Source organism: Lolium rigidum, chromosome 7, assembly GCF_022539505.1.
Source record: "Lolium rigidum isolate FL_2022 chromosome 7, APGP_CSIRO_Lrig_0.1, whole genome shotgun sequence".
Lineage (NCBI taxonomy): Eukaryota > Viridiplantae > Streptophyta > Magnoliopsida > Poales > Poaceae > Lolium > Lolium rigidum.
In genome coordinates this window covers 128081180-128094704 of record NC_061514.1, presented here as the reverse complement: position 1 = coordinate 128094704, position 13525 = coordinate 128081180, and the positions used below count along the sequence as shown (strand labels likewise).

At 46.2% G+C, this 13525-nt stretch overlaps 2 protein-coding genes and 1 non-coding gene across 4 annotated transcripts; 1 reads left to right on the top strand and 2 right to left on the bottom strand.

Moving 5' to 3' along the window:
* Positions 1 to 488: 488 nt before the first annotated feature.
* LOC124673793 (mitogen-activated protein kinase kinase kinase 3-like) lies at positions 489 to 5661 on the top strand. Of its 2 annotated transcripts, none has more exons than XM_047209832.1 (11): positions 489 to 886; positions 1682 to 2245; positions 2611 to 2698; positions 2812 to 2874; positions 3550 to 3710; positions 3795 to 3870; positions 4020 to 4079; positions 4183 to 4290; positions 4417 to 4653; positions 4985 to 5097; positions 5186 to 5661. In XM_047209832.1, exons 1-11 carry the CDS (start codon positions 504 to 506, stop codon positions 5424 to 5426), a joined length of 2094 nt encoding a protein of 697 aa, XP_047065788.1. In that variant the 5' UTR covers positions 489 to 503; the 3' UTR covers positions 5427 to 5661. The 2 variants fall into 2 exon arrangements, with proteins under 2 accessions (XP_047065788.1, XP_047065787.1); XM_047209831.1 differs by having other exon boundaries at positions 5183 to 5661.
* A 2034-nt stretch (positions 5662 to 7695) lies between these two features.
* Positions 7696 to 7768, bottom strand: TRNAF-GAA. Its single transcript has one exon. It is a non-coding gene; the product is annotated as a tRNA-Phe (tRNA).
* Positions 7769 to 8171: 403 nt separating this feature from the next.
* Positions 8172 to 9769, bottom strand: LOC124671980 (U-box domain-containing protein 26-like). The gene is made up of 2 exons (XM_047208291.1): positions 8580 to 9769; positions 8172 to 8337 (listed from the first exon to the last, which is right to left on the bottom strand). The coding sequence occupies exons 1-2, from the start codon at positions 9767 to 9769 to the stop codon at positions 8172 to 8174; spliced, it is 1356 nt and encodes a 451-aa protein (XP_047064247.1).
* Between the last annotated feature and the right edge of the window lie 3756 nt (positions 9770 to 13525).

Below are 13525 nucleotides of genomic sequence, written 5' to 3'. Positions count from 1 at the left end.
CAGCTTTTGGTCCCTCCCAGTGCCGTGGCGTACGCCACCAAACTTGCCGCGAAGATTCCACACGGGAGCCAGCCATTACCAGGGAAAAGAAACGGAAAAGGAGACGCACGCACGAACGCCACACCTGGCTCGTGCAGCATCGCAAGCCGCCGCGTGCAACTAGCCACGAGCGCTCTCCCACTGACACGCCTGGCCGGCGCCTAGGCGGGCCCCGGGCGTCAGCCGGCCGGCGGCATCCGCCGCACGTGGATCCCACGGCGCCGCCGTCGCCGTCGCCGCAGCTGCCTGCCACCCACTCGCGGGCAGTAACTACCATTTCCATTTTTCTTTCGCAAGCAAAATATCTCCACCATGCTTTTGTCTACTCTACTCTTCTTTCTCCTCCTCGCCTAAAGCGTCGTCGGCCGCACCTGCCCCGCGCCTTCCTCCTCCCAAGCTCGAGAGCACGCTCGACGCCGCCCCACGCTTCCGCCGCGGCCGTGCGGACTCGCCTGCGCGCGGCGATGCCCGTGCGCGGCTGGTGGCCCGACAAGCTGAGGCCAAGGTCCAAGGCCAGGCCCGCCGGCGCCTCCGCCTCCGCGGCGACCTCCCCGCGCAAGTCCGTCGACCTCGACTACCCGTCCCCCTCGCCCACCCCGCGGGCCAGGGAGAAGACCCGCAGCCTCGACGCGCCGGCCGCGCGCCATGGCGCCAGGTGCGGCGGGGAGCTGCAGCACTACAAGCTCCCCGTGCCCGTGACTGGCCCCGACCCGGACGCCCTCGCCGCGGGGCCTCCGTGCGAGGAGGCCACGGCCGCGGATGCGGCCGGTGACGGCTGCTCGTCGTCCGGGTCCAGCGGCTGCTCCTCCCCGGAAGACGCACCAGATCATCACGTTTCTAATTCTAGGTAAGGAGACCGATCGTCTCGCTGTTGCTCCATGTTCAGGGCTTAATTACGAACTCTGCCAATTCTGAAGCCCGCTGTCCTGCTCGCCAGTTCAATTTTCACGCTCATGCTGAAGCTGAAGCTGAATTCGTTTGGCACTGCGATTTTGTTTGATTTTTTTTTTCGGAATGACTGTGATTAAATATTGGGAATTGGTTTATTCGGTACGTAAAGCCATTAATTAGGTTTCGTGTGAATACTTTGTCGGGCTAGCAACTTTTTTTAGGGGAGTTTATTAAGTCCAAATGCGGAGTTGGGAGACTTATGAGTGAACGGTGTGACTTCGCACCAGCTTCAGCTCTTGACCTCTTCCGTGGTCGTGCCACTTCTACAGTCGTAAGGCATCTCATTATTATTGGGTAAAGTACGGGTCGTAGGGTGGATGACTAGAGATGCCAAGGCGTGTTAATCGTTTATGATGCTTGAAGACACATTCTGAAGAAAAGCTTGAATAGCTTCATGTTTTGGTGGGAGTGCAGATTTGTTGCTTCTGATAACTCGTTTCTTTATTCTTGCAAGATTATAATGTCCATGAGGAAATATTATCTTTATGTTTTGCACTCAGTTATGACACATTTGAAACCATTTCTAGTGCCAAGTTAATATGTTCTTATTTGGTTACTTGAATTAGCACGTTGTTTGTACCCATTTGTCATGGCATTGATATGATTCGTTTCAAAATTATATTGATATAAAATAGAAATTGTTATTGATATATTTTTTAATGATTCTTTGCTTGCTTGGTGAAATCTCTAGGTCCATGGATCCGGTTGCTTTTTCCAAGGGAACAAATATGCCATCCGACTCACCGATGATCCTAAACGAAGACAGCCACTTCATGTCTCGGAGCATGCCGCGGGAGCATCAGAAGTTCTTCGAGGTTCCTTTCTCTAATGTGAGGGAGCTCCATTCACACAGCGATGATCCTTCGACTAGTGAAGCCAGTTCACGTAGCAGGGTGTGGTCTGAGGATATATTTGATTCAAGAACGGGAAGCCCTTCCCCTGGACCAAAAGGCCATAACTTTGCTATCAGTAACGCACATGCAAGAGAATTTGGATTCAGCCCGAGGTCACCATTGAAAACAATCAACTGTATGAGGAGCCCGCCTCATCCGTTGCCACTTCCTCCAGCTTCTTCCGGTGCCTGCTCACCTCTACCTCCATCTCCCACTGCCTGCTCGCCTCTTCCTCCATCTCCAACTGCTTGCTCGCCTCTTCCTTCATCTCCCACTTCTTGCTTGCAATTCCAATCACAGTGGAGAAAGGGGAAATTATTAGGGAGTGGTACATTTGGCCAGGTTTATCTTGGATTCAACAGGTATGGTGATTTTTTTTCATGTGTTTGCATTATTTATTATTTGATTATCATTTGGAGTTCAATGCATCAGTGCCATTATATGCTACAAAACCTGTACACAAATCAATCGACACATGAGATAAATTGTTGAATATCCCAGCAGATGTGTTTATAAGTTGACACATGAGATTATGTAGCATCTTAAGTTCTTAAATCTCAAGACAAATAACTAATGGATAAGAACTTAGCATGCTATTCTTTGCTCCAATTTCCTGATGCCGAATTGTCGATATTGATTGAATGTCTTGGCCTCTTGGGGGGTGTTGCCTAAATATCTAAAGAAAGAAATTTGTACGAGAACTCTTATGTGGTGAGCAATTATGCAGTGAAAATGGGCAGTTTTGCGCGATTAAGGAAGTACAAGTTATTTCAGATGATCCACATTCGAAAGAACGACTCAAACAATTGAATCAGGTTACTTGGTTTCTTAAGTCAGCTAGCTTAGTTATCTTTCTGTTTATGGTAATAGTATTTGCCTTACCTATTAAATTGACTCAACAACATGTTATTCATTTCCATATTGGCAGGAGATTGATATTCTTAAGCAACCATCACACCCAAACATTGTGCAATACTATGGAAGTGAGATGGTAAGTTTTATTTGACAAACCATCGTGTTTTCCTATGTGTGACCATATCCCAATAATTGTTTGCTCTTCCGTTCCATTTTTCTTTTACGGGATGGACTTTTAAGGGGAAATGATGTCAACTATTTATATGTTCAAAGGAAAATAATGATGTACTCCGTATGAATTAAGGCCTCATGCACATATAGTTTTTTTTATGAAAGGTTCACATAGAGAGTTAAAGTCAAATTGTCGGGAAATTCAGTTCTACTTCTATTCACATCAATAATGATAAAATGTTGCTAATGCCATTGTTCTCGAAATAACATGTTGTGGAAAATATTGAATGTATATACACAAGAAGTTGATGACAGAATCCTCCATATAAAACTAGATCGGCCAAGGAGTAATTATGTTGCCCATATACTAACGTAGGATCACTTAAAAATGATTAAATGAATGTGATTCAATGGTGCACAAACTGTTAAGAGATACGTGGGAAGTCATAGCTTATATGGTGCTTAGAGTTTCTGTTGTGACAAGGGCATGGTGCGGACATGCACATGAAAAGTTACTTGGTTACTCACTTGCAGTTGTTTCACCAGGATTTCATGCTTAATCATACCAAAGAAATGGAGAAGTACTTGCCAACTAATTGGCTATAATTAAGAATTTCTAATTCTATACCTCTCCGTACAGACTGAGGACACGCTTTCAATTTACCTTGAGTATGTTTCGGGGGGCTCAATTCACAAGTTACTTAGGGACTATGGCCCTTTTAAGGAACCAGTGATTCGCAATTATACCTGTCAAATTCTCTCTGGTCTTGCTTATTTACATGGGAAGAACACTGTCCACAGGTAATATACAGCTATAGAATTGTTTAATCTTTCCATAGGCAGTACAAAATTGAATAGTCGCTAAATAGTACTTTTTCTTGGCAGAGATATTAAAGGAGCAAACATACTTGTTGGCCCCAATGGCGAAGTTAAACTTGCTGACTTTGGCATGGCTAAGCATGTATGCAATCTTGCCTTTCCATTCGCCATCCCCACCTCTATTCTGTGTGCATAGCATTATGTAGTTTCACTATCATTCGATTTTGAACATATAAATACAGAGCTTCTTTTTCTTCACGCCCGTTAATCTCATCACTCGTGTTGAAGCAGATATCATCCTTCGCTGAAATACGCTCTTTCAAAGGAAGTCCTTACTGGATGGCTCCTGAGGTGAGCTGCATCATTTCTTAGCACTCAAACTTGAAAACAATTTTCTTCATTATCAGTTGTACCCATGTGAGTAAAATCCCCCCTAATAGCGGAAAAAACACAGGTCATTATGAACAGTAAAGGTTACAATCTAGCTGTTGACATTTGGAGTTTGGGGTGTACAATTATTGAAATGGCAACGGCAAGACCTCCTTGGCACCAGTATGAAGGGGTATATGCTTCTACTTAACAATTGCATTTTTATTTCCATTTAGCTATGGCAGATAACAGACTGACTCCTTTTTCCTTTAAGACATGATAATATACTGACTCAATCCTCTCCGATCTAACCTTGTAGGTAGCTGCAATATTTAAGATCGCAAACAGTAAAGATATTCCTGAAATTCCAGATATTTTTTCCGAGGATGGGAAAAGTTTCTTGAAACTGTGCTTAAAACGTGATCCAGCATCTCGCGCCTCTGCAAGTCAGCTGTTGGACCATCCTTTTGTTCAGGACCATCCAGCAGTAAGAGCAGCAAAATCCAGTGCATTGAGAAATGCATTTTCTACTCCAATAGATGTGAAGCATAAAGTGGTACAGTCTTTTGCTCATTCAAATTCATTTTAGTATATATTTATTCTTCTCGGTATTTTCCTCATTAATAAAAACTGGCTCGATCAATCACTGGCACGAGTGCTTTACATTTGCTTGGACTCAGTCTGGATTAAACTTTGGCTTAACCCATCAAAGATGCTCTTATGTCTGCTATAAATTAGTAGTTGATGAACAAATTGTGACTTTATTCTAGTAAATTTCATTGGAGGGTTGTTGTTTTTCAAGGAAAAAGATGTTAATGTTTGCTTCATTTACGGTATCTGTTCTCCTAAATGCTCATATCCTTATCGTGCCATCTATGTTGTTGCAGTCTAACAGGGAGCTTCCATCACGGAGAAGTATTGCTCCCCTTAGGGATATAGGTGTGAGTGCGAGAGATTTTACCGGATTTTCCACAACCGTTCCATCACCCCGTACCTCCAGGTACTGGAATACTCCCTTTCCATCCTCAGTTTTTACTCCCTCTCGTAGCATTTCATTTTTCATGACAAATATGTATGTCCTTTAGCAGCCCTGTTCTTGTGAGAACAAACATGTCACTACCTGTGTCCCCATCCTCAAGCCCTATGAGGCAATTCAAGCAGTCTAACTGGAGCTGCCTGCCATCTCCGCCCCACCCAATGCTCTCGCCTGGTACTTCATCAAGCTACGCGCTGAATCAGGCACGACGAAGTCCAACAATTTCAGACCCTTGGCAGGACGTTGGCCCCTTGAGACTCCAAAGTCCCTACGGTTCTCCAAAGAGGTTCTGAGCGTCTTTCATGGAGGTTCAGCATGAAAAATGCTCTCATGACATGGTAGATTCTCAGAGATGTTCCTGTCAGCAACCCCTTGTAACTTTGTGTTGCTACACGCTGATTTACTGTATAGCCGAAAAGGATTCTCGAGGAAAGAAGACATACAGGAAGTGCTGTATATAGTATATTTATAGGTCATATTCGCTTCCGCTATATAAATCACGATGTAAAGCGATACGAAGTTGTATAAGAACATGGGCTGTAATTTGCCAGTCTGTGCAGGCTCACAGCAGTACTTATGAAGGATTTTTTGACTTCTGTGACTGATGTAGAGATGTCTTCTGGTGAATTGAAAATATGTAACTAGTTGCTGGCGCATTCACATTATAAATCTTTTTCTTTTTTGAAAGCTTATACTGAAAGCTTAAAATGTCTCATACATACAAAATAGAAGGAAAAGGTCAGCAGTAGCTGTTGTAGATAGGAAGTCAGTTTAGCCCCAGCTGTACTTAAAATGTCTCATACATACAAAATAGAAGGAAAAGGTCAGCAGTAGCTATTGTAGATAGGAAGTCAGTTTAGCCCCAGCTGTAAACTGGCGAAAGGAAACTTAGAAGGGATCCGAACAACCAACAAGGGGAAACGACTACATCAGCCTACACAGATTTTTTCTTTAACGAGAAGAGGTGCCGGAGGGGGAAACTCTCATTTGTACCTGAACCCCATTATCCAATGTAACACTTCCAAGTTTCAGAAAATACGAAAAAAATCTGGCACATATATTATGTTGTGTACTATGCATCTGCGAAGTTTCATCAATTTTTTTGAAAATGTCTGGCCTGTACAAAAAAAGACAAATGATATGAGTTATGGAATACTATTCATTTTGGTCTTCTTTTTTCACAGGTCATATATGGTCATATTTTGGAACGAAATTTTATATGTGCACAAGATAGAGCATAACCCATGTCCGCGATTTTATTTCATATTTAAAAAAGCACGAAAGTATGATATCCGATAATGAGGTGCGGGCACAATTAGTTGTAGAGTATTCGCTCTCGAGACGAAGGCGCTAAATTTCACTTCAGCTCGTAAGCATGTAACATCGTGCAATACAAAGCTTTGTAAATTTAAGTTCTGGGGAGCTAGAGCTATATAGGGCAAATCCTGTTTGTGTGAGCTGAAGAAATACAACTGAAGATAGTCCCAGATGGAGAGCTTCTGTTGTGAGCTACCTTGTTCAAATATATGCTGATGTGGTAAATCCTGGGCTGCAGCTCCTAGGAAATCTGTCTGAAGCTGCAAACATGATTGCGAAATGAGTTGCAGAACTCGTAGCAGCTCTAGCAACAGCAAGGTTGCCCGTTAGATAAGTGACTTGGTGGAGATGCAGTGCAGCGGTAACTTTCAGTCACAGGAAGTGCCCAAGATTCTGCTTGTAGAGGAGAGGTCGCCAGTTATGTGGAAGATTGAATGGAAACCTTGGTGCGTTCGCCCTCCTGGAAGTAGGAATGCATATCCCTGTTCTTGTAACCCCATCCGTTTCGGACGATTTTGTCGCCTTCCATGCCACATCCGACTAAACCTTAGGTCATGTAATTGTTTGGTCCATTCTCATTGTGCTCCCAGCTGGATGAAGATGATTGTCCTTGGAGATTTGAACCTGGTGTTGCACCTGAAAGGGAGGACCTGCATTTCAAGATTATTAGAAAGAGCCTGCGTATTAATATTGATCTGGTGGGGCTCTCCCTTTTTCCTGTCAAAAAGGCAGTTGATTTCTAATCACACCACATGAAGGTTAAAATATTTTCAAGAAAAGATGAACATCATCTTCCTTCATTCCACTCCTGCAGCAAAACTTGCTTATATGATTTGAATGCTTACAGGCTCGAGCTCCAGTTGGAATAACCCTGCGTAGGAAACGCCAAGCAAAGGTCTAAATTCGTGGGATGATGTTCTTATTCTTCCAAACCTGATTAAGTAGCTCGGTGGTTGCGGCTGGCAGCTGGGAAACACCGCTCTTGGAATTGCATTTACCATTTGGAGTGAGTTTGCAGCACAGGTTGTCTTCTTTGGAGCGAGTAGTTGGCTAATCAAATAAGAGCTGATCATTCCAAATACGCTGGTTAGGCAGCCAAAGATCTTGCACCAAGGCCGGATAAGTGAAAGTGTGGTTCTGGATGTTCAAATCCTCGTAAATTCTTGTCCACTTTGGAATGTTTTCTCTGGAAGAAACTTATCTGGTTTTAAAAAGTATAAAAATATATGGTAAAACTTGTTTATTTGCGGTGAGGGTGGATCGAACACCCGACCTTCAGATCTTCAGTCTGACGCTCTCCCAACTGAGCTATCCCCGCTGTTGTGATCAATGTCATGTAATCTGATATATGTTCACAAATTTTTGTTTTGCCATAACTGTGGTTAACATTTCCCGGTTTTTAATCGTCAAAGTGAAGCGCTAGCAATTGATCTTTTAATCCATCGTTTCTGGCTTTACAATTTATAGAGTTACATAGATTGACAATTTTTTTTTTCCAAACGACCCACCAGGGGATCGAATTTTCATTACCATGGAGATAACGAAAATACAGCACAATTTTACCACGAAAGAAAAGCAAAAGAAGGGGGAGATCGCCGCCTAATGCTAACGTTCAGGAACTTATTACAAAACCAGGCTAGGAGTTTTTAAGCAACCCTTGTCGACATCAAGGGGGAACTAGGTATACAGCACAGAAAAAGCATCACTCGGTAAACTGATTGCTAGAACATCAGCTCGACATCAGGAAGCAGCGTCATCCCTTTTTGATTCATCAGACACCTTATCCTCCAAGCGAAGTTGATCACCACGTCCAGTACTTCTAGTAGAAGAATTTTCAGCTCCAGCTGCAGCAGCAAGTCGTAAGAGGCCATCGGCGCCTGCACGAAGCTACATAGATTGACAATGGCAGACATTCTTGACGCAAAAACTTATAGCTTACAAGAACATCTAAATCCTTAACTCCAACATTAAGTTCCAAATCCATCTTTTCCGGCCTTACAATAGAGTTACATAGATTGGCAATGTCAGACATTCTTGACGCAGAAACTTACAGCTTCCAAGAATACCTAAATCCTTAACTCCAACATTAAGTTCCAAAAAATACTAAATAGCTACTACCTCTAATTCACCTGGACTTGAGCAGCTTCAGCAGCGCCCTCGCCTTGGCCTTTGCCCTGGCGCCGCACTGGCTCTGAAGGAGCAGCAGCAACTGCGTGACAACCCCGGCGCCGACCGCTTCGCTCCGTGCCGCCCGCGACTCCCGGCACACAGCTAGCAGCGCCGCCGCCGCGTGCTCGCTGCCGTCGTTGGCCGACGACATCATGAACACGTGTCTGACGAGCACCCGCGTCGCTCCCGGGGCGCGCGCGACCGCCCTGCGTCCGGCCTCCGTCTCGGCCAGGGCCTCCACCGCCGCCAGCGCGCTGGACACGGCGCCGCCGCCCTTGCCGTACGCCCACCACGTCAGGTGCCTGAAGAGCGCGCCGACGACGCCGTGGTGTATGGCGCTGCCGCGCGCCGGCTCGGTGGCGCAGACCGCCGCGATCGCGCGCACCGCGGCCTCCGAGGCGCGCGGGTCGGACGCCGCCGGCCCGTCCTGCCGCTGCAGCAGCGGCAGCAGCGCCTGCCACACGCGCGGCGAGGCGGCGACGATCAGCGCCAGGTCCCGCGTCGCGGTCGCCGTGGCGATGGTCTCCAGGAGGCGGCACAGGCCCGCCTTGGCGCGCCCGCTGCCCCGCTCCAGGAGCCGCACGAACGACGCCAGGCTGGCCTCCTTCTTGAGCACGTTGAGGCAGTCGAGCTGCGGCGCGGCGGGGCTGGACGGCATGAGGCTGAGCGCGCACTGCAGCGCGAGCTCCTCCTCCGCGCGACCGGGGCGATCCGCCGGCGCGGCGCGGAACACGAGCGGGAGCAGCACGCTGAGGAACCCCAGCTGGAGCATGCACGCGCGGCCGACGTCGGACTCGGACGCCAGCGCCATGACCTTCTCGAGCGCGGCGATCTTGGCGGCGGCGGCTGTGGCGTCGGACAGGAGGCACCGTTTGAGGGCCGCGAGCGACGGATCCGACTCCGGGAGGTGGTGGTGCTGGTCGGTGGTGGCTGCGGAGAGCCAGCGGTCGATGAGGTGGCGAAGGGTGCGGTTGGGCACGAGCGCGGTGGCGTCGCCGAGGGCCTGCATTGTGACGGGGCAGGTGCGGTGGCCGTCGGCGAGCCAGCGCTCGATGCATTGGCGGTCGTACGTCTGCCCCGTGCACAGCGTCACCGGGTCCGTGAAGATGTCCAGGCTGATCGGGCACCGGAACAGGTGCGGTATGCTCATCTTTCGCCTCCACGCAGCGAGAGAGAGAGAGATCAACAAGAATGCATCAAGAAACCGAAGAACCTAGCTACGTACGCCCACACAACAAACACCTACCAAAATCCAAGACAAAATTAAGCGAACAACAATCCACTCCAACAGCAAGAACTCATCAACAAAATGGGAAACAAATTTGCATCCCCGACTTGATTTGAAGGAGAGGAATGCCAAATGCAGTGTGCTCGGTCACCACGGGAAGCTCCTTTATTTTAGCTCGTGGCAGTGCAGGCACTCACTCCCATGCCACTCCCATCAAGAATCGCCGATGTAACGTAACGCAGGACGACGAAACCCCGTGAGGTGACCGCAGCAGCGAGAGTCACTGCGCTGGCCGGCCCCGACGGTTGTACTTGATGCAGATGATGGGCAAACAACAGTAGTGGATATGGGCTCCCTCTCTGTGTCTGGGATGAGAGAGAAGGGAGAGGATGGAGCAAGCAGGAGAAGAGAGGAGGAGAGTGCAAAGATAAAGGGCGGAGCAAATGGAGAAGTTTCTCTTTTGGTGATGGTCGTAGAAAGGGAAAGGTCTGGCGATTGGACCAGTAGGCATGAGGAGAGACGAACACAGAAAGGTTGAATACTGAAAACGAAAACGTGGGGGGCAGTCAGAGTTGGGGACTGGCCGGAGTGCAATGAATTTACAAGTTGGAATGGCCAAATTATGGGGCTGCGGCAGCATTATTAAAAAGGATTGAAGTCAAATTAAGAGGCCAAATTAAGAGTACTGTTGAGTAACCAGGGCTGGAAGTGGCAGCTGATTGCAATTTGCAGCTTGAGAGATTCAGACAAATTAGGAGCCATGACCATCCAAAGGAATACTCTGACGTTTTGAAAGTTTCACTCTAACTGGAACTGGCCCAAATTAAGAGGCTGCAGCAAAGGATTGGCAGGCTAAATACATGTTGTACTTTGAGTTTGCCAAGCCAAATAATGCACTAGTATTGAACTATTGATTAACCAAGGTTTGAAGTGGCAGCTATTTGCAATTTTGCAGCTTCTTGAGAGGCTCAGACAAATTAGGAGCCATGACCAGCCAAAGGAGATACTCTGAAGTTTTGAAAGTTTTACTATGAGCTGGACCTGGCCAAAATTGCTGCACTGTAATAATATGGGTAAATGCAATTCTGTTTTCCTGCGGGAAAATGTATTTGGTGTTACTGTCAGTCTTCTACGTGTGTTCAGTATTACTGTTTGCCAACGGTGGACTGACTATTCCGAGCTCTCAACTATGGAACAGTACCTTTCGTTGGCCACGATTGTTCCAGTTCCAGAGGATGCAGTAGTGATGGAGACGAGCATAATCCGTTAGTGAATCCGAATTTTCATAGTACAGCTAAAGACTTTTCCAGAGAATCCATCTGCATCGCTGATAAAACCTTGAGCCACTTTGTCAGCCAATGCTGCATTGTTACCAACAGTACCCTGGCAGCTCCGCGACAGAGAGGGGCATCTTTCTTACAAGACAAAGATCACGCTACTAAGTAAAGTATGATCTGCGCAGTTGAAACTAAGAAACTCCATTGGCCCCTCGAGCAACCCACCGAGAGTAAACAATGGCGTTCCGTAGGCGCTAATGGCAACTTGTTGCGGCTATGACAGTGCGAAAGTCTTTGGGGTTACACTAGACTTTTAGGCAGTGTACCCGGTAATGGCCAGCACGATTGCCGGAATTAAGGAGGGCTAGGCTAGGATCGTGCCCTTGATGCGCTTATCATATCGGACGGGATCTAATTACGACATGGGACAAGGGCATGAACAGGATTGTTATTGACAGGGTCTATCGGCTAGGGTTGTGCTTTAGGGCTAGCACGCGAGGTGGCCGGCGATCTATTCGGCTGGTGGTGGAGGGAGATGCTTGCTGCAGACGTGGGCACCACTGCGGTCTCAAAATAGCTAAGAAATGCGTTAAAAAAATACAAAAATAACCACCCACTCTGAAACTATCTAAAAAACTAACCCTTTTGTTAGCACCTGTCTTCTCGGCATTACCATCTGCCATCTAGCGCCTTTGTGAGAGGCACTACCCTCTTGCTAGCGTGGCAAAGCAGGTCCCGCAGTTCGGCAAGGTAGCGCTGCTGAGGGGACGCTAACACAACTCACATAGCAACGATGAGATGGGTGCTACCCTATTAATCCAGTTAAGTGGTTGGGGTTGTGGGAGGGCCGCCTACGCCACGACCCCTAGCCATTTCTTCTTCCTCTCTTCCCCCAAACTTCCCATCTCCCTCCCATCTCGCCTCAACTCTCAAAATCCCTCCATTTGGGTTGGGTTTTTCGTGGATTTGGCCTCCCCCAAGCGTATCAAGACACTAATGACAATATCTATGTGCTAATGTTTGCATGGAGTTATACTTGGTGTTTCTTTTTCATAGGCAAATGCTTGAACTAGAGATGACAACAGGTCTACTCCCCACCGGGAGTGCATTCTCATCCACGTCCCATTTAATAACCGTGAAGACTTTTTCCCATCCACAATCCCATCGGATTCGGGGTGGGGATCGATTCCCCATTAAAAAACTAAATTCAAATGATCTTCTAATAATTTTATGATTTTACACGTCTTACACATAAAAATAAGACACTTTCTAATACGTACATGGTAAAATAACAATAAATTAGAATCATATGTTAAATATTATTGAAATATACTATAATAGACACAATATTATAACATATTATATATAAAAAATATACCAATTAATATGTATATACAAGTGTAACAGGGGATAGCGGGAGAACGGGATGTGGAGACCTTTTAATCCCCACCCCCATTTTAGATAGTGGGGATCAAAGTTTTTCATATTCATCCCCTAATAGATAAATTTCTCATGGGTTCGCGGGGAATGGGGCCTCATTCCCATCCCTAGCTTGGACATTATGTTGGCTTCAAGGTCAAAATAAGAAGAAAGTGAAGAAGAACAAGTGATGGCTAAGATGTTCAAGTTGTGATCCGGAAAAATGTCCATGTGAGAGTTGAGCCTATTGAAAGCATGTCTTGAAGATGAAGATTTTGTGAGAATTCACAGTTAACTTCAAGACATCATCTATATGAACGAAGAAGAAATGATTCGTGGTTGATCATGTCAAAGCGCAAGTTAAAGATGAGCATATAGAAGAGATTATCTTGAAGCTTGACATTTATTGTGTGATCATGAATCCGTGAAGATATGTCTAAAGAGAGGGTCCCCCATAACGGAGTATGCGGTATTAACTCGCAAGACTTCACCAACCAAACACAATTAATAAAGGTGTCCCATCCTGAAGTGGGATCGTCATCATCAAGGTCAACTAGAAGGCACAAAGCAAAGGTTTGTTCTAGATAATATTTCTCTCTTACCGGTCTCGTGGTGTTAGCTGGGAGACCGATTTATAGGACAATTACTTGTACTATCAAGAGGGTCTCTCGAGTGAGTAACTTAATCATATCGTTCATAAGAGCTCAAATCTTTGCATCATTAGCATCGTCCTTCTGTGTTTTCACTTGGTTCTTATCCTTGTGATGTTTTAGAGCTTGTGTTTATTCTCATAACAAGCTCTAGTTTATCGATAGCGAATTTCATATGCATTCTCTATTGTGTTTTTGATATTAGAGGTTTTACTGGTTTGTCTTTTATAGAGAGGTCAAACTGTAGGGATTCGTTGCATAGAAAACAAAAAAATTCCTACCGCGAGAACGCAATCCAAGCCAAGATGCAATCTAGAAGACGGAAGCAACGA

Coding starts and splice junctions, on each gene's coding strand:
- LOC124671980 (XM_047208291.1), bottom strand. CDS start 9,769: ATGAGCATACCGCACCTGTTCCGGTGCCCGATCAGCCTGGACATCTTC. Junction 8,338..8,579: donor CTGAAGCTGCTCAAGTCCAG/GTGAATTAGAGG, acceptor CAATCTATGTAG/CTTCGTGCAGGCGCCGATGG.
- LOC124673793 (XM_047209831.1), top strand. CDS start 504: ATGCCCGTGCGCGGCTGGTGGCCCGACAAGCTGAGGCCAAGGTCCAAG. Junction 2,699..2,811: donor GACTCAAACAATTGAATCAG/GTTACTTGGTTT, acceptor CCATATTGGCAG/GAGATTGATATTCTTAAGCA. Junction 4,654..4,984: donor TAGATGTGAAGCATAAAGTG/GTACAGTCTTTT, acceptor ATGTTGTTGCAG/TCTAACAGGGAGCTTCCATC.